Raw genomic sequence first — 20,686 nt, forward strand, 5'->3', positions numbered from 1 at the left:
TGTGTCTATGTTATCTGTTTTAATAGTTTATCAGTTCTTGTCAAATAGCCAACAGATATTCTCAACTGACATTTTCTAAAATTTTTTTTTCTTTTTTTTTTCTCCCAAAGCCCCAGTAGATAGTTGTATGTCATAGTTGCACATCCTTCTAGTTGCTGTACGTGGGCCACGGCCTCAGCATGGCCGGAGAAGCGGTGCGTCGGTGCGCGCCTGGGATCCGAACCCGGGCCGCCAGTAGCGGAGTGCGCGCACTTAACCGCTAAGCCAGGGGGCCGGCCCTCGACTGACATTTTCAATCATCGTGTTTTTAAGTAAAGAACAAGAAGTATTCTTAAGAAGCAGTTACCAGTGGCATCATTGCTAGATTGTTCAAACTTATTTTTATCCTTTTAATTTTGTCTATAGCTTTGAGAGAGATGAATTTGAGAATACAGAGTCAAAAATTTTTTTAAAAGAAAACTCTTCTTGATATTTTTACTTTTCAGAAAATTGTGGAATATATTTTCCAGAAGTAAAAAGAGATCCAGGCAGATATTTACACAGTTGTCCTGAATCTGTAAAAAAGTGGCTTCGACGGCTAAAGAATGCTGGGAAAATTCTTTTGTTAATTACCAGTTCTCACAGTGATTACTGTAGACTTCTCTGCGAACATATCCTTGGGTGAGTGATGAGTCATTCTGTTTTCATGGTGTTATGAAATACTGATAGCAAACTAGGCCAGTGTTTTTTCAAAAGTGCTCATTTATGACCATATCATTATATTAAACAATGCTGAGGGACAAGTGGTTGTTTCTCATAACATCCCTAAATATCTGCTGACAGCAACACCGCCCCCTCGCGCGTCACCCCCCCCCCCCCCCCACTACAGTACGTTTTCACAAAGCTATGTTACTAGGGGCCAGTATGCTCATAGCCTGTTGATGATCTGAGCTTTGGATTTTCTGAAAGGTGGATGGACCTCATGTCCTTCAGGTATCTTCCATGAATTTGGTTTCTCAGCTTTGGATGATTACTGAGGGACACTGAGTTGTAGACTATACTCCCTGACACATACCTGGAGTACAGCCCCTCTGTAGCCATTTCAGTATGGAGCCATGTACTTCACCATTTCGCACAGCCAGGGTTGGAACTGACGTCCATGAGGCAGTGTAAGTGCATAGACTTAAAATAAGACCAATGTGGGTTCAAGCCCTGCCTTGCAACTTATTCTGTGACCGGGGGGTAGGTTCTATAACCTCTCTAAGCCTCAATTTCATCATCTTTAAAATGGGACAATAATACCTCACAGGTCTAAGGGGAAGTTTAAATCGCCTAATGCAGGTCAAGTATTAGTGCAGAGTAGTTGGCAGGTTTCGGTAAGTGTTAGTACTTATTTATGTCATTTTTGTGGGCAACTAGGGAATTGCCGTGGTCAGAGCCAGATTCTAAAATGGGCTGTTAGATCTCCACTGCTCCCTCAAATTTCAGCAAATACTGAATTGCCATGAGTATGAAGCAAATTTTAGCCTCAAGACTGACCTCTGATAGACTTCTTTAGCCTCCTGATTTCTATGTTCCTCAGCACATGTGGGTTTACACTGGTCTGTGACAGTATCCGTGGATTTTCTGCTTTCTGAATAATACATAGGCTTGAGATCCTTGAAGTAAATTAAAGCTGAGGTCCTGGATGCCTCAGAAGGGGCCTCTTGTAGAGACATTTGCTGTCCTGGTAGTGGGACCATGCTTCAGAATAAACACTCAGGAGTCTTAATTTCTTTTTCATTAACATAGATAACCAAAGTTTGTCTTCCTATCTTAATTTCTCTTCAGGGAGGCTTTGATTTGTAAAAGTATTCTGGAATGTTGGGTAAATATTTTCATTCCATTGCAATAGTGAGTCCCTCAGGAACAAGGACTATCTTTCCTTTGCCATCCCAAATATTCCTTAATATAGTATTAAATACAGACTAAAAAGCAATTATTTTTGTTACCTAAAAATTGCCACATTATAACACTACACTGATTTTCAAAATAAAGTATCTCCTTCACGTTTTGAACGCTCTCTGAAAGCTGTCACCTGACTTGATATAATGCTAGCTTTCTGTGGGACCTATGTAACAAAAAATTATTAATAATTCTTTATGCTAATAAATCCAGACAAATTTCAGGCCCCAAATTTAAAGACGTAGCTCATGAATATTTTAGCTGTTAGAAACTATTGAATTCACCCATTATATTACCGTCATGAGAAAGCCAGTTTAGCACCTAGAGTTAATGAGTTAATGTGCTTTTTTCCCCTTATGTTTTATACTTCAGGGTGTTGTCAGGAAGACTAGTGCTCAATCACCTATTTCCAGTGTGAGATCCACTTTAAAATGTATAGAAAGAATGTAAAAGTTAATCAAAAGATAAGAAGTGATGCTGTAGTCAAATAGACGAGGATTAAGTTCTGTTTTATATGGACCTTTTCTAATTCCCTAAAATAAATTTATGAAAAATATTGTTGCCTTTTAGGAATGATTTTGCAGATCTTTTTGACATTGTGATTACAAATGCATTGAAGCCTGGTTTCTTCTCCCAGTCACCAAGTCAGAGGCCTTTCCGGACACTGGGTAAGTGAACGTTTTGTATCTTTCTTCTCCTACTTAAAATTTGTTCACTCGGTTACTCAATAAATACCTGTTGGCTGACAACCCTGTGCAAAGTACTGTGTTAGATGCAACAGGGGGTATAAAAGAGATACTAAGTTATCTTTCCCCTCATGGGGATGCAGAAACAAACACCCCCACGCAAGCAAATCAGTAAATGCATGGGATGGTTACAAGTCCTGTTACCTGTCGTGAAGGAAATGACTGCCTGCTGAGGTAGAGTAATTGGGAGGCCACCTCAGAGTGGCTGGCCAGGGAAGGCCTGCCTGAAAAAGTCAGGTAAGGTGACCTGCCAGGTGGGACCTGAGGGAGTAGTAATAAGAAGAGCAGAGGAAGAGTGTCCCTGGCAGTGACAAACAAATGCAAAGGCCCAGTGGGAGAGTAGTTTGGGCAAGTTCCAGTGACGGAGAAGAGGCCTGTGATTCTGGCACATGGTCGTGGGGAGAGAGGGGGTGAAGTTAGGAAGGCAGGCAGCCTCAAACGCTGTGGAAATGGGTTTGAATTTTATTCCACGAGCAATCTGAAGCTAGTCAATTGAGGTATAAGAGTGACATAGAGACCTCTTTGGCTGCCGAGTGGGGAATGGATTGGATGTGGGGGAGGATAGAGAGAAGGAGGAAGACCAGGCAATTGAACATCCCAAGTGAGGATTGTGGTTGTTTGGTCTGAGGAGATAGCACTGGCGATGGAGAGAAGTAGATACATTTAAGATACATTGTGGAGATGGAAAACACAGGACTTGGTGATACTTTAGAAGCAGAAGGTGGAGACAGGAGGAATCAAAAATGACTTCCAGGTTGTGGGTTTTCCTTTTTTCTGAATTGAGCAAATGAGTGACTGGTGGGACCATTTACAGCCATGAGGAAGAATACAGAGGAAAAGTTTGGGTGAGGTGGGGGTTATAACTATTAAGAACTCATTTTTCAGGGCTGGTCTGGTGGCACAGTGGTTAAGTTCGTGTGCTCCGCATTGGTGGCCCAGGGTTCACAGGTTCGGATCCCGGGTGCGGACCTACACACTGCCCATCAAGCCATGCTGTGGCAGCAACCCACATACAAAATAGAGGAAGACTGGCACAGCTGTTAGCTCAGGGCCAATCTTCCTCACCAAAAAAAAAGAACTCATTTTTCAGCATATTAATTTTGAAGTGCCTCTGAGTTATCTAACTGGAGCTATCAATTAGAAAATTGTATAAATGAGCCTGGAGTCCAAGGGAACAGGTGTAGTCTCAGGATATAAATTTGGGAGTCATCAGCTCCTAGAGGAGTATTTGAAGCCAGGGGCTTATATGAGATCAAATACAGAGAATGTAGAAAGGCAAAAGGCCCAGACCAAGCTCTGGCACACTCGGACATTGAGGATGGAGAAGAGTACTGTGTAGGAGCAGACAGATTATAGTGGGGGAAAGAGGAGAGTACAGTGTTCGGAAGACAGAGAGGAGAGGAAAGAGTGGTCAGCTAGGGCAAATTCTCCTGAAAAGTCAATTGAAAAAGGAAGGAGAAATGTCCCTTGGAGTGGGCGACACAGAGATCACTGGTGTCTTGATGAGCAGGGATAGAGAGAGAAACCAGATTGCAGCATCTTGAGGAGTTCATTGGAGGTAGTGGAACCAGTGAGCGTAGGCAACTGTTTTTAGAATTTTAGCTGTGAAGATAGTCAAAGAATTGAGGTTTTAGCTGGAAGACAATGTAGGATCAAGGGCATATTTTATTTTTTTTAAACTGAAGATACTAGAATATGCATATGTGCTGGTGAGAGTGGTCTAGTACAGTGGTTTTCAACTATGGCAATTTTGCTCCTCAGGACAAATTTGGCAATGTCTGGAGACATTTCTAGTTGTGATAAATTGGGAGGTGGGATGCTACTGGACTTTAGTGGGTAGAGGCCAAGGACGCTGCTAAGCAGCCTACATCACACAGGACAGCACCCCCACTACCACCAACAAAGAATTATCTGGCCCCAAATCTCAGTAGTGCCAAGGTTAAGAAACACTAGTCTAGTAGAAAGGGAGAGATTGATGGTGTTTTTTATATGTTGGTTTAACGTCTTGTATAAATCCTTGATGTTAAAAAATAATCTTTTATCAGGGATTCAAATAATACTCTTTGTAGTAGACTGGAAAAAAAAGTATAAAGAGTTTTTCCACTCTTCACAAACTTATATTTAAATATGTAACTAAGTACTCAATAAATGTTTGCCTCTATTTTTATCTGCAGGATTTCATATTTTATTCCAAGAAGATCTATACCTATTCTACACCTGTAGTAGTACTTATGCCATTCCACAAAGACTTTATTAAAATTTCACACAGACATACAGACACACTTACACCAGTAATGGAAAACAGTACATATTAAAAATATACCAAATTTTTTGACCACAAACGCATTAACTTATGCTGACAAGTTACCATGCTTTATGCAGTATTTCTCTATTTAATTGAAGAGTATTCAGAGATGGAAGGGTGGACTGTTTCAAAACTGTTACCGTGTAGAAGTACGTATCTTATGACTTCTGTGCAGTATTTTCTTTTGGTAATACAGCATCAAATTGGATTTGAGGGCTGATATAATAGTGATGATTATCCAAACTGTATTTTCAAATACTATAATCGTTAAAAGACTTGATAGTCATCTTGACTAAATTTATAGTATGAAATGTTATAAATCTTAACTTAAAAATTATGCAGATAATAAATATACCATTCCTAAAAATTGTTTTACATTTAGTTTTCACAAAAACTTTGTTTTAAAAGGTAGTCTGCTGCTTTTCATTCTCTTTCATAGTTTCAGAGATGAAAAGTCTGGACTGATGAAGTAGGACCCGTAGTCCTGCCATCATTGTCTATAATGTGATTAGAATAAAATGCCTAGGGACCTCAGAATATATGGGATTTCATGCTTTTCCTGTAATATATAGAAAAGCTTGCCTCAATTTTTTCACATCCAGAAGGCATTAGACTAGAAGATCTCTAAAGTTTTTTCCAGGTTTGGTTTTCTGGGCCTCTGATTTAAAATTTTCAGTGGAAGATATAGTGAATCCTACAGTTTTTGGAGTTAACATAAAATAGTGTATTTCCATTTAGAGGGCAGAAAGAGTGCCAGAACTATTATTAGTAAGAAGATCATACTGCTCATATTAATAAATCTCTATTCATTATATTCTGTTATAGTGTTTATTTTGCTGCTAATTCGGATTCTTTGCCTATCTCTAACTGCTTTGTCTCAGTTTCCACTGCTGCTTTCCCTTCACCCTTCTCTTTAAATGTTGATGTTCTCCAGTTTTGTGTTGGCCTCTTGTCTTCTCCTGCTGCCTTCAGGTCTCTATCACTCTGATGTTTAACTGTCACCTATACACTGACTCCCACTTCCTTATCTCTCAGCTTCACTTTTCCCTGACTCGCAGAAGTCTATTTCTGTCTTCTAAATTCTTCACACCCCATAGCCCTATCATCTCATGAAACTTGATGTGCCTATAACAACTCATTAATTTCCTCCCCCCATCTTAGCATGCTCCTCTTCCCATATTCCACGATTCCATTTTAACATTTCCAACTACAGATCTTGCCCAAGCTAAGAAAATCAGTCATCCTCAGTTCCTCTGTCCCCATCACGTCTGACTTATCCTGGTTTGTCACCTACCACATTCCTGCACTGCCTTTATCGTCCCCTGTATGAATTGGTGCACTATTACATCATGTCTGCGTTATTACAGTACTTAATAACTGATCTCTCAGCCTTGGAACTGGCAAACCATTCTCCGTGTGGAAGTTAATGTTATTGTACAATGCAAGTCCTGTCAGTCCGCGGTTATAACCTCCAGTGTCATGTAAATCAAATCACTGCTCCAAAAGGTCAAAGTCTGAAGTAAAATTAAGGCAGAGGAGCTTGCTGGGATGGAAGGCATGGCGGAGTGCGAGCCCCAGCTCAGTGTTTCCTTAGGGCAGTCACACAGCCCTGAGGTCAGCAGTTGTCATGGAAATGAGAAGGGGAGGGTGGTGCCAGAGCCCCTGGGGCTGAGCTCCTCCTGCTAGACTTTGCCAATGCTTAAGGACTGTTTAGGGGTGAGCAGCCTCTTCTAGGCAAAATCTGTATCTCCCTGTTCCCCATCACGCGCACTGCGTGTTCCGGCTCCTCCCCAGGGCTAAGGCTTGAGGGGTCTGGTGGGGAGGCACCCGGCTGCCTTGCAGGATTGTAAATTCACTGGGGAGGGGGATTGTGTCTGTCTTTTTCACTGCTGTGTCCCCCGTGCTGCCAACTACCCCTCCTCCCACTCCCAATTTGGGAATCATGGCTGAAATAGCTATCTTTGGTCGCTTGACCTCAGCTGTCAGCAATACACTGGCTCCCACATCTTTCCCTAGCTGAGATCTCTTTTCCAGAGCCTCCTACTGCATTTCTTCCTGCACACCAACCTCCACTCAGTATTCTGAAATCAAACTTGATATTCTTCCACGTAGAAACCAAACACAGCTAAACATGCTAGTCGCCCTATATGGCTTATCTTCATTACTTCGACATCCACTGAATTGCCCCAGTTAGAAACCTCTGTTATCTTCACCCTTTCACATCCAGTATACTGTGCCTCAAGCTTTATTTAAAGGCTCCTTGGAAGTGTCTCTTCTCTGTCCTCCCCAGCCTTCACAGGAGGCCTTCATCACTGTCTTCCCTATGAGGCTTCTAACTCCTCCCTCTGCCCTCACTTTATACCTTCCCTCCATCTCTTGCCCACTGCCCTCAAATACTTTTCATTAACACAAATTTCTATTTGTCACTTGCTTTAAAATTTTCCATTTATTTTATACTACTCATTACTGTTAGGCACATAATGTGTTTAATCCCATACACACAGAAGCGCATTGGCTCCCCACTCCATATAGCATCCTAAGGCTAATTCCAAATCTGCTCGTTCAATTACCTTTTCATCCTCACTCTGTCTGCTCCTTACAGGTGCCCATTGCTCTATCTTTGCTGAAACGAATGCCTTTTATTTTTCTATCAGGTTTTTGTTCCTGCTGTTCTCTGTGCATCAGAGTTTCTCAGACTTTACGCTCACATCACCTAGGGATCATGTTAAAATGGAGACCGATTCAGTAGGGCTGGGGGAAGCCTTAGATTCTGCGTTTCTAAACAAACATTCTGATGAAGCAGATGCTACTGGTCAGAAGACCACCGATGACAGATCTTAGTCACCCCAAGAGAATGTCTCAGTGTCTTTCATTGAAGATTGTTATTCTGAAAGGAAATGAACTTCATTCAAGTTCACAAAATATAGGAAGTAGTCCTAGAAATCAAAAAAGTTATAAATACATTTTTAATCATAAATGATTGTTTAGTAAACCTCTGACAAGTCAGAGATTGCTACTGGAATCTAAGTGTCCTTTGGGCAGGGACTTGGGGCACCTAGTTCACTGCTATATCCCTCGTACCTAAAACGGTCTGTGAAATATTATAGAAGTCAAGAGTGAAGGAAGAAAAGAAAGAAAATGAGTTGTGTTTCCAGCTCAGATTCTGTTTAATCCCACTAGGCTGTGCAGATTCTCTCATGTTTGTAACTCTTTCCATGTAACAATAAAAGATTGGCAGTATTCCACATGTCTGTCAATAGAGGACTATTAAGTAAATCATGGAACATGCATCTATGAAAAAAATTAGGCAGATCACAATGTGTTATCTGTAAAATAAAGTTTAAAAAAAACGCAACAAGTTGCAGAACAGTGTGCAGAGTATGCTAATATTTGCATTTAAAAGAGAGGGGGGGTCATAGGTATTATATTAGTTTGCCAGGGCTGCCGTAACAAAATACAACAGACTGGGTGACTTAAACAACAGAAATATATTTTCTCACAGTTCTGGAGGCTGGAAGTCTGAGACCAAGATGTCAGCAGGATTGGTTTCTACTGAGGCCTCTCTTGGCTTGTAGATGGCTGTCTCCTCCCTGTCTCTTCACATGGTCTTTCCTCTGTGTCCTAAGTCCCTAATCACCTGTGTCCTAATCTCCTCTTCTTATGAGGACACCAGTCATACTGGATTACGACCCACGGTAAGAACCCCATTTTAAATTAATCACCTCATTAAAGGCCCTGTCTCCAAATATAGTCACATTCTGAGGTACATGTTAAGGCTTCAACATGTGAATTTGAGGGGAACACAATTCATTCCATAACAGGTATATACATATGCCAAAACTCATCAAATTGGATGCTTTATTTTATTTTATTTATTTTCCCCCAAAGCCCCAGTAGATAGTTGTATGTCATAATTGCACATCCTTCTAGTTGCTGTATGTGGGACGCGGCCTCGGCATGGCCGGAGCAGCGGTGCATAGGTGCGCGCCTGGGATCCGAACCCAGGCCGCCAGTAGCGGAGCGCACACTTAACCGCTAAGCCACGGGGCCAGCCCCTGGATGCTTTAAATATATGCAGTTTATTGTATGTCAATTATACCTCAATAAATGTATTTTTTGAAGTGGAGGAAAAGAATATATATTTGCTTTTATATGTGTAAAAGAGTGGTTACCCTTTGTAGAAGAGGTGAGCACATAGCAGAGAGAGTTCAAAAATGAGACTTTTAAAAATATGTGATGTATTACTGATTCAAAAAAAATCACATAGATACAGGTTTTAAAACACTGATGATAAGATAGTAACACCAGACGCTTTGGGAGTTGGGAGAGGCAGCTGTGAGCTGCCACGTGAGCGAATTCAGGCAGCTCGGGGCTGAGGTCGGCAGTCAGACACAGACGCACAAAACTCTTCTCGCAAGGTCTGCTCCTGTGGCAAGTTTCTCTTATCTTTGTTCAAGGCTGTCAGCCGTAGCCTTGACTGGACCACTTCCCCATATAGTGTTGTCACTGTCATACTGACTAAAATTTTACTGTTTTGTTTTTTTTTTACTTTTCTGATCCACGTGCTCTTACAGTAAGAAAATAAAAAAGATTTCCTTTGTTATTGTGAAAACAGCTGTATCCACAAGCAAATTACAGTTTTCAAAAGAATTTTTGTTTGATTTACTTTTGACTTCAATCGATGGCCCCTCCAGTTCTTTATCCAGCCCTTAGTTGCTTCCTAACTTCCTTCAGTGCCTTTTGGGGCAGTCTGCAGGTCGTCAGAACAAGTATGTTCTTGCACAGTGGGCATCTGCATATCAAATGTAAATCTGCTTCAAAAATATTTCTGTAAGTCATTCATTTTCCATTTGCCGTACAACCCACGTTATTTACATAGCAAGACATTCTGTACTAAATAAATAAAGACCCACAGACAGACAGACATAAGAAGTAATCACTTTTCACTGTATTTCTCCAGGAAGGTGCGGAATCTTCCTAGAGGCTTTTAACGTTAGGCTAATACGTGGTTGGTTGACCTATTTTTTGGAGACTTTATTACCTATTTTTTTTCTGTACAGTCAGATAATGCAGAAGAATTAAAAAGTAGCTGCTGGAATGGCAGCAAAATAGGCATAAATATTTCTTGACAATAATCTGCCAGTTGCTATGATGTGGCTTTAATTATCTGTAAGTCTGTTTTTAGAATTCCTTGTTCAAGTTATCTGAGGTTATGCAGAAAGTCACCTCATATTATCGTGATGTGTTGGATTCATTTTTGTCTTGTTATTATTAGGATTAATAAATTACATTTCATTTTAGTTACAGTGACCAACATTTAATTTGTAAATCTTAAATTCTCCAGTGCTGTATTTAAGGTAGTTTATGTTACAAACTGAGCAGAGGTTTGGGTGGTTGCCTGTAACTTTTACAGATAGTTTCTTTAGGAGAAATTAGGTTTTAGTTAAATATACTAATAGTGCCATATATTTATTTTTTTATTGAATATATTTGACATACAACATTGTGTAAATTTAAGGTGTACAACATGTTAATTTGATACATTTATATATTGTAATATGATTGCCATTGTAGCCATATTTAGCACCTCCCTCACATTACATAATTATCCTTTCTTTGTTGGAAGGATTAAATTTTAGCCTCATAGCACGTATGATGACTGTAGTACACTGTTGTTGTCTACATTCGTTATCCTGTGCATTAGATTTCCAGGGCTTCTTTACTACTTATTGTGAGTTTGTACCCTTAAACAACATCATCTTATCCTTCCATCCCCCTATCCCCTGGTAACTACCATTTTACTGTTTTTACGAGTTTGGCTTTTTTAGATTCCACATATCAGTGACACCATACAGTACTTGTCTTTCTCTGTCTGACTTATCTCACTTAGCATAATGTGCTCAAGTTGTCACAAGTACAAGATGTGTTCCTTTCTCATGGCTAAATAATATTCCATTGTGTGTGTATATATATTTACGCACATCTTCTTTATTCATCCATTGATGGGCATTTAGGTTGTTTCTGTATCTTGGCTATTGTGAATAATGCTGCAATAAACATGGGTGTGCGTGTAGAGATTTTTTTTTTTTGTGAGGAAGATCAGCCCTGAGCTAACATCCATGCTAATCCTCCTCTTTTTGCTGAGGAAGACTGGCTCTGAGCTAACATCTATTGCCAATCCTCCTCCTTTTTTTTTTTTCCCCTGAAGCCCCAATAGATAGTTGTATGTCATAGTTGCACATCTTTCTAGTTGCTGTATGTGGGACGCGGCCTCAGCATGGCCGGACAAGCGGTGCGTCGGTGCGCGCCCGGGATCCAAACCCGGGCCACCAGTCGCGGAGCGCGCGCACTTAACCGCTAAGCCACGGAGCCAGCCATAGAGATGTATTTTTAATGATTGATTTACCCAACTTTCTAGGCCCTTTGTTTCCTCCCTGTCCTACTCCAGGATTGACTTACTGTGAAGCTAGTGAAGTGTAAGCTTCAGGACCCCTCATTTGTCCCTTCCACATCCTGGCAAGGACAATGGCAATTGTTAATTGTATATTCATTCTCCTATAGAAGGTCCTTCAATTATGTAAGCTTCTAGCCCTACAAAACCTGGATCCACCTCTGCTTACAACATATGACTAAATCTCATTAGGATCCTTCTTAGAGGCATAGCAGAGAGAACCAAACAACAATAACAACCTTGTTGGAATCTCAAATCAAGAGATTAATGTGGGGAAAAAAAGAGAAGTGGTTTTTTTTTTTCCGTACAGTTTCCAAAGCTGTACCTAAACCAGTGCTTCTGCTAGTATATTATCTTTTTCACAAAACCTTACTTAATATTCCTTTTCATCTTGCTGGTGGGCATATATGTCTACAAGGCACATACCAGCTGGAAAGATGCAGAGTGACAGAGACAGTTTACCTCCTTTCACTGGCCCTGCTTTACCAGGGGCGGGCGAGCACTGTGCTGGGGGAGGACAGCTTGGAATAGCCCACAACATCGGCTTTGGCATCAGAAACTCCTTTTACTACCCTCTAGGGCCAGGACTAGGATAAAGCAATTGTGACACCTAGGGTGCAAAATTTATGGGGTGGTGCTCACTCTCAGGGTCGTGCCAATGCCCCCTAATCGCTAGTGGAACTTAAGCAAGCTATGTAAAGCTCTCTGAGCTTCAGTTTCCTCATTAGTCAGAAACTGAGCAGGGCAGGAAAATGAGGGTAGAGCAGAAGAACAAAACAGTAACAATCAATAGCAGCAGCTGTAGCTATGGACCCTAAATCAGATTGTGAGGGTTATATAGAGTAAAATATATAAAACATATGCTACACAGCCTGGGTTTAGTAGACTACTGATAAAAATCGATCTCCTCTACCCTCAATTCCAAAAAGATAGGACCTATTGGCTTCCATTATGCGGTTTGTTTAATGAACCATTTTGCAAAGCAGGGGCATGATGTCAAGCAGACTTCTATCTAATCACTAAATAAATCACTTACCAGATTTGAGACCTTGGGCAAAATAACTTCCCTGAGTCTTATTTTCCCCAATTAAGAGGGTTATTGTGAGGATTAAACAATATATACCTCTTCATTATCAACATCCTCAACCAGCGTAGTATCTTTGATACAATTGATGAGCCTACACTGGCACATCATTATCATAATAATGGGGGAGACTGTGCCTGTGTGGAGGCAGGGGGTATATGAGAAATCTCTGTATCTTCCTCTCACTTTTGCTGTGAACCTAAAACTGCTCTAAAAAAATAAGTTCTTAAAAAAAAAATATATATATATATATAAATATATATTTATATATATATATATATTTCTCCATGAAGTGCTGGTAATACATAGGTGCTCACTGAATGCTAGGTCCCGTCCCCACGTGCTTCCTTCTTGTACATGTCCTGCAGCATACCTGAGTGTGGTCTGCCCACCTGGGTGCTCTCGCTTGGTTAAAAAGTATGTGATTGTCAAACTGTATTTTCAGAGAATGACGAGGAGCAGGAGGCACTGCCATCTCTGGATAAGCCTGGCTGGTACTCCCAAGGGAACGCTGTCCACCTTAATGAACTTCTGAAGAAAATGACTGGCAAACCTGAACCCAAGGTATTTTCTGATTGAGGCAGATGCCAACTGGCAGACATAAACCATTGTAAACTGAAACCCTGGTTCTAAATACATTCAGCTTAGTTATCTATGAGAGGATCCTCTGCCTCTGCCTGTCTACCAATCTCTTCTCTTACCTCTTCTGCTTAAATAAATCTTGTCTTTGTTGATGTAGGCTGAGTCTTTATCTGTAACAGAGAAGAGCAAAGATTCCAAGCAGGAGGCCACAGATCTAGGGAATACACCAAATCAGTGTGTGAGATACCTGAGGAATGATATCCTGATAACAGTCTGAAGGAGTCGTTCACTTCTTCAGAAAATGGAATGAAATCGCTTACCTTCTGCCTTCGAGCCGCAAATGTGTTGTATAACTTCTTAAAACAAACCTGGTGCCCTGTGAATCAAATGGGGCTAGTCAGTGATCACCTGTGACGTTATTCAAGGAAGTTTAAGATGTTTATGCAACTTTTATTTGTCTCACTCTGATACCTCTTGAGGAGTTTTCTTCTGCTTTCCGTAAAATGAACACCACTCTCTCTCACAATTCTCATGTCTCAAACAATTGGTTGTCTGACTTACAGGTGGTTTATTTTGGTGACAGCATGCATTCAGATATTTTCCCAGCCCGACATTATAGTAACTGGGAGACAGTCCTCATCCTGGAAGAGCTCAGAGCTGACAGAGATGGGAAGCCTGACGAATCAGAGCCTCTAGAGAAGAAAGGAAAATATGAGGTAAGGTTCCCTTCAGCTCTTTCCTTGAAAGAAAAACCTTTTATGTTTGACATATCTTAGAAAGTGCTTGTTTGTGCCAAGAGTGATGCTGTTGGCACTCATTGTGATCCTTATGCCATAGCAGCTCTACAGTTGATCTTGTTGATAATTTTTAAACAGTGCCAAGATAACACTCTTGACCATGTGTGTGTCTTCTCTGCCTTCTGCTTTCTTCCATTTGCTCTGGCACCATGGATGTTTTCGGCTGATGCTTAGGTGGCCAGATCCTGACTCACCACAGTCGTACTCTGTCTCTTTTGCTTGGCCATGAAAGCCCTTGTACTCTCTCTTCATGGGTCTACCTTACCTAAATTGGTAGCTCCTTTATTTAGACTTACTCCTGAGCTGCCCAGAATGAACTTAGGTGAAGACTTGAGAGAGAAAGGTAAAATACATCATAAACCTATAAGGGAAAATAGTGTATAAATGCAAAAAGAAGCATAAAAGAAAAAAGATCAGAAAATAAAATGCATTTTTCTAAATTCATTCTAGTGGAACAATCTATAAAGAATGGAAAACTCAAGTCAAAAAACAAATATCAAATCAAAAAATAACGATAAAAAGAAATGAGCTATCAAGCCACAAAAAGACATGGAGTAACCTTAAGTGCATATTACTAAGTGAAAGAAGCCAATCTGAAAATGCTACATACTGTGTGATTCCAATTATATGACATTCTGGAAAAGGCAAAGCTACAGAGATAGTAAAAGACCAGTGGATTCCAGGGGCTCAGGGGGAGGGGGATGAATAAATGGAGCATGGGGGCTTTTTATGGTGGTAAAACTATTCTGTATGATACTGTAATGGTGGATACATGACATTTTGCATTTGTCAAAACCCATAGAACTGTACAACATAAAGAGTGAACCTTAATGTAAACTACGGACTTTCATTAATAATAATGTATCAATATCAGTTAATCAGTTGTAACAAATGTAGTATGCTAATTAATGCAAGATGTTAATAATAAGAGAGACAGTATTGGGGGCGGGTCAGGAGGGGGACGTATATATGAGAACTCTCTGTACTGTCTGCTCTATTTATCTATAAACCTAAAACTGTTCTAAAAAATAGTCTATTTAAAAAAAAATAACTATAAGCAGACACAACAAAAGAGTCAGTTTTCTATGAAGTTTCCATTGAGTAGCATTTAGTCTTAATGTGACATTAAAGTTCTTTGGACTATTTGAGTTAAGAAGAGTTTTAAAACAACCTTCCAGAAGGTGGGCCTTCTAACTTGAGTGACCTTGGAGAAGGTTTTCACGAAGATTCGTTTTTTTAAAATGATTTGAGAATGCAGGTACAGTGATAAGAAAACGAAGAATCAGTGGGCAAGTTTCCTGCATCATTACTTAAACAGCAGCCCCATCCTTCTCCCACAGACCCCTTTTCTCTTGTTAATTAATTACAAATACATCATGAACAGAGTTAATAATTGGCTCTTAGGAAATGGTGAATCAACAGCTTTAAGATTTTATTTCCTAAAATAAAATTGAAATAAATAATGTTCCTTTCCCATTGAACTCCACCTCCCCTCCTCACCCCTGCTCCACTGAATATGGACCAGGAAGCAAGGAACGGGAGTGTTTGGCCAAGTGACAGGGTTAGAATAAAGGCCTCAGAAGGTTCCAACTTTAGCCCTAAACTCTAAGTCCATCTCTCATACTATTGAGGGTCCAGGAAAAGTTGAGTTGTGGAGGATGGATTCCCCTGGGCTGTTGGGGTCTGGGGCAAGTGTTTTGCGGCAGGATTCCCAGCCGTGGCCCAAAAGATTCTGTTGAAAAAGCCCGAGTATCCTCATACTACTTGACTCCAAAATTATCGTGGTCAGATGAATGCCGTCATGCTTCTGTAGTTTGTTTTTGAGGCTGTGTTTGTATTGATGGGCCCATCCGTAGCAGATGTTTCAAGACAACTTAATTGTTGTATCTGCTTTATGGAAAATCCTCTATCATGCATATTTCTGCTTGTATTTAAAGGCAGATGAAACAATTGTGTATTTTTTTCAGACATTATCTTCTAACACAAACCTAGAACCACAACTTCTGAAAGTCAGACTGTTTTCATCTTTAAGGTCGGGTCCATTCCTCTGCACAGCACACTGCTGCTGTCATGTCGTGAGAATTCAGATTCTTTCTTGCTTCCCTGTGGAGGAAACAAGAACACAAACATCCTCAGTTGCTACAGCAGGAGGGAAACAGTCCATAAAGAGAGCAAAACAGAAAGCACCATGTGAGGGTTCTTCTGTTTATTTTGTGATTTTTAAGAAAAATGTTGTTTAGTTTTTCCAACCACATGTCAAGCATAACATGTATATACAGAACATATATGATGTGCAGTCTTTTGGTGAGTAAGTACAAAAATGCAAAAGGGGGGCCGGCCCCATGGCTTAGCGGTTAGGTGCACACGCTCTGCTGCTGGTGGCCTGGGTTCAGATGCTGGGCGCGCACCGACGCACTGCTTCTCCGGCCATGCTGAGGCGGCATCCCACATACAGCAACTAGAAGGATGTGCAACTATGACATACAACTATCTACTGGGGCCTTGGGAAGAAAAAGGGAAAAAAAAGGAGGAGGATTGGCAGTAGATGTTAGCTCAGGGCCGGTCTCCCTCAGCAAAAAGAGGAGGATTGGCATGGATGTTAGCGCAGGGCTGATCTTCCTCACACACACACAAAAAAATGCAAAAGGATTTAATTCCATATTTCTAGTTACTTTATTCAGCTTAAGTGAACTTTTAAAAGTATAATTACCAACCAAATTAACCAGATCATTTCAGGATTGATGGGAAGAGATGCTGCGGGAGGCTGTTTCAGCAGCCTGTACTAGAGGTAATACAAACATGAACAAGTGGACAGAGTGAGAAAGAAATGAAATATGTAGGCAGATGTGCTGGAGGCACAGCTGATAAGCCTAGTGCTGGTGGTGGGGGTTGGGACTCAAAACATAGCTGGTTTTCAACTGGAAACTGGAAATGATGGTTTTTAGTCATATAAATATGACAGTCAAGAGAATGAGTTGGTTTTGTGAGGAGAGAGATATGATTGAATTAATGTTGAATCCTATTTCTTTGAAATATTTGGAGGATGAGATCAAACTGGGATTTGGGAGATAGGTTAGGACTACCGAGGAAAATTGGGGCATAGATATCTGAGGTAGAGAGATAAGAGAGAAAGAGTAGAAGAGAGGATAGAAACTTGGTGAGAATACTTACGATTAAAGGATCATATCTATGAGATATAGAGCCCTAACCAAAATGTGAGTGCTGCTTGATGTATTCAAGAAATGGCATGATTCTTTTGATTACTGATATATGTGTGTGTGTGTGTGTGTGTGTGTACATATATATATATATATTTTATATTTGAGAAAATGAATCATTAAAATTCTCAATATCAGAATGAACAAAGATTGGCATCTGTCTTAGTCCATTTGGGCTGCTATAACAAAAATACCATATACAGGGTGGCTTTAAACAACAAACATTTATTTCTCACAGTTCTGGAGGCTGGTAAATCCAAGATCATGGTGCCGGCCAATTTAGTGTCTGGTGAGGACCCGCTTCCTCATAGACCACCATTTTCTCCCTGTACCCACAGATGGGGGATGCTGGCTCTCTGGGGTCTCTTTTATAAGGGCACTAATCCCACTCATGAGGGCTCCACCCTCATGACCGAAGCACCTCCCAAAGGCTCCACTTCCTAATACTATCACCTTGAGAGTTAGGATTTCAACATATGAATTTTGGGGGGACACAAACACTTCGACCATAGCAGCAACCATATTACATTGAACCAGAAAGGGCGGATAGGTCTATTTTCCTCTTTTCATGGGAAGAGGGAGCAGCCTAGATTCTACCATTCAATGTTTGTAGAACCATTATCTACATATAGTATGTGTGATGTGAGTCATTTCTTCTCAGACTCATTATTTTGGAAAAGATAATGAACTAAATAAATTTACCCTACAAATTGCTCTTTAAACTTAGAGAAATGATATTTAAGTACACCTGAAATGTACACACAGAAGCATAGATATTCATATTCCTTACTGCTCTTAAATATCTTTGGTGAAATCCAAGTAGGTTCTTGCTGAGTGATTTCCAGACACCATCATCTGAGAACATATATTCTCATCTTGCTTCATATAATGAGTTCCAACACAAAGAATCATGAATCTAGAGGCATATTTGGCATTCTGTGCTGTTCCAAATGAAATTTTCATCGGAAAAGGATGACCGATTTTATAATCCAGATTATATGGATGTGATAGGGTTTTTTTCAATTCTTAATTTTATGCTATATCCATAAAACACCAAGAAGTACTTTTAAATGAGTCTTTTATTTAGTCTGCAACTTTTATGTGCCTGCTCTGTCCTAGGCACTAAGCTTTAGAGATACAGTAATATGTAAGAAAGTTCCTAACCTTATGTAGTTCATCATCTGACAAGGGTGAAAGTAAACAGTATGATTATTGCAAGATAGTGTGAGAAGTGTAGTATATTAGGGATAAACTCAGCATGTGGGAAAATGGAGGAGAAGACCTAATCCAACCTGACTGTGGGAGGAAAACCCTGGATGGCATCCAGGCCAGATCCCAAAGGTTGAAAAGGCGTTCCCAAACAAAGCCAGAGAGGATAGTTTAAAGGACTGCTAAGCTTTATTTTACTTTTATGTAGTAAAATGTCTGGTTAAAGGTAAAACAACTGAAATTCCTACAGAGTTTTTCTATTTTGATTTACTTAGTGGGGGAAAAAACTTAGAATGAGATTGAACAATAATTAATAAAGTTTTCATCATTCTATTCTCTTGTTTCAGGGACCAAAGGCAAAGCCTCTAAATACATTATCTAAGAAATGGGGCTCTTTTTTAATTGATTCAATTTCCGGACTGGAAAATACAGAAGACTCCTTGGTTTACACATGGACTTGTAAGAGAATCAGTACTTACAGCACTATTGCAATTCCAAGTATTGAAACAATAGCAGGTAAGGGGGAAGATACTTACAAAGGTTTACCTGATACTGGACAGTAATGACCTTACATACTAGAATTCTTTCCTTTAAAAGAAGAAAATCTTCCCATGACATTTATTGATTTTACTTGGGAAACATCTAGATATGGCAACCTAAGTAATTAAGACCTGCCTGTCTACTGGAGCCCACTACAAATGTTAGACAAATTTTTTTTTTTTAAGTCTGCTTGGAGTCATAAGATAAAGGTAGAGCAAAATTACCTGGACAAGATGCTAAGGAGGCTAAGTAGAGTGATCCTGACTTTGGGGGCTGCTTTTCCCCCTGCATGTTTGCTAATTCAAGAGAGGGCACCAAAGAAAGTGAGTGGAACTTTCAGTAGCTTCATGATCCTACAGGGATAGAAAGTGGAGGGTAGGGCCTGCCCAAGGAGGAGTGGGCCTGCTGGACTCTCTTAATCTGTGTTGAGACCCCAAAGGAGTTTACCTGAGAGTAAGGATGAATTGGAAGTAGGTATTCACAGAGACTGAAGCTCAACTTTAAATTGGCTGAATCCCTAAAAGTGGATTGAGAAGATTCTAGATTGGTAGTGCCCCAAGGCACCTGATAGAAACCAATGAATATTCTCTTTTGAGGAAGATATCATTCTAGGACTCAAATTATTTCTAAAAACAATTAATATAAGGTTCAGCACTAATGAAAAATAGCCAGCCCACAAGGATACGAGACTACACTAGCAGAAAAAACCAAGTTTACTGTGGTCAAGTACAGAAAAGAAAGGAATGAGAAATTTGGTAGAGACATAAAAACTACAAAAATAATGGAAATTCTAAAATTGAAATATTAAAAAATTAAAATTAAGAACTTAATGGATCGGTTTTACAGTAGATTAGACACAGTTGAAAAGTGAATTACTGCACTGGAAAATAGGCCAAAAGAAAATATCCAGAACGAAGTATGAAAAGAAAAAAGCATGGAAGATACAGAAGCAGGACTAAGAGAAATAGGAGATACATTGAGAAGGAATAAGATTTCTATAATTGGAATCCTAGGAGATGAGAGAATAAGCCAAAAGCAATAGCTACAAACTTTCCAAAAATGATGAAAGAAAATTAGCCAAAGATTTAAGAAGCCCAAAGAACTGAAACACAATAAATAGAAATCCAAAGTTAACTGCTAAAAACCAAAGATAATTAAGAAATGTTAACAGCAGCCAGAGAATAAAGACAGATTGATTTCAGAGGAGTAAGATTTAGACTGATATCTGACTTTTCCCAGAACCAAAAGAAGCCAAAAGACAGTAGAATATCATCTTTAAATTGCTGAGAGAAAATGGCTGTCAATCTTGATGGAATTCTATACCCGGTAAAGATATCATTAAAGAGTAAAAGAAAAATATTTTTAGACAGACAAAAATGGAGGAAATGTATCCCCAGAAGACCTGCACTGAAGAAATTATTAAAGGGTATTGTTCTTCAGGCCAAAGAATGATCCCCGTTGGAAGACTGGAGATGCAAGAAGGACTATACAGCAATGAGAGATAGATATGTGAATATATTAAAATGAATATTTGCTGTTGGAAACAATAAAAACAAATCCTGTGGGGTTTAAAGAAAGATAGAATTTTAAAACATGACACCAATGGCATATAAATCCTGAAGGGGGACAGCTGGAGTTCAAGTGTTCTAACATCTTTGTATTATATGGTAAAGGATAAAGAGTATGTTAGATATTAATAAGTCAAAAATGCATGTTACAATCTCTAAGATACCCACCAAAAGAATTGTAATGATACACATACCGAGCTAATTATGTCAAATAATTTTAAAATGCAAAAGAAAACAAAAATGGGGAGAAAAGAGAATATTAA

The 20,686-nt window shown here is 39.8% G+C and overlaps 1 protein-coding gene across 3 annotated transcripts in view; it reads left to right on the plus strand.

The window, feature by feature from the left end:
- Positions 1-20,686, plus strand: part of NT5DC1 (5'-nucleotidase domain containing 1) — a 135,924-nt gene that overhangs the window by 109,431 nt on the left and 5,807 nt on the right. For all 3 annotated transcript variants that reach the window (XM_087444024.1, XM_014781182.2, XM_004422239.3), the window contains 5 exons: positions 486-660; positions 2,494-2,591; positions 12,955-13,073; positions 13,655-13,807; positions 18,663-18,831. In XM_087444024.1, the coding sequence (XP_087300150.1) occupies positions 486-660; positions 2,494-2,591; positions 12,955-13,073; positions 13,655-13,807; positions 18,663-18,831 (714 nt within the window). The remainder of the gene's footprint in view (positions 1-485; positions 661-2,493; positions 2,592-12,954; positions 13,074-13,654; positions 13,808-18,662; positions 18,832-20,686) is intronic.

Source organism: Ceratotherium simum, chromosome 19 (genome assembly GCF_057802395.1).
Source record: "Ceratotherium simum simum isolate JZ-2026a chromosome 19, ASM5780239v1, whole genome shotgun sequence".
Lineage (NCBI taxonomy): Eukaryota > Metazoa > Chordata > Mammalia > Perissodactyla > Rhinocerotidae > Ceratotherium > Ceratotherium simum.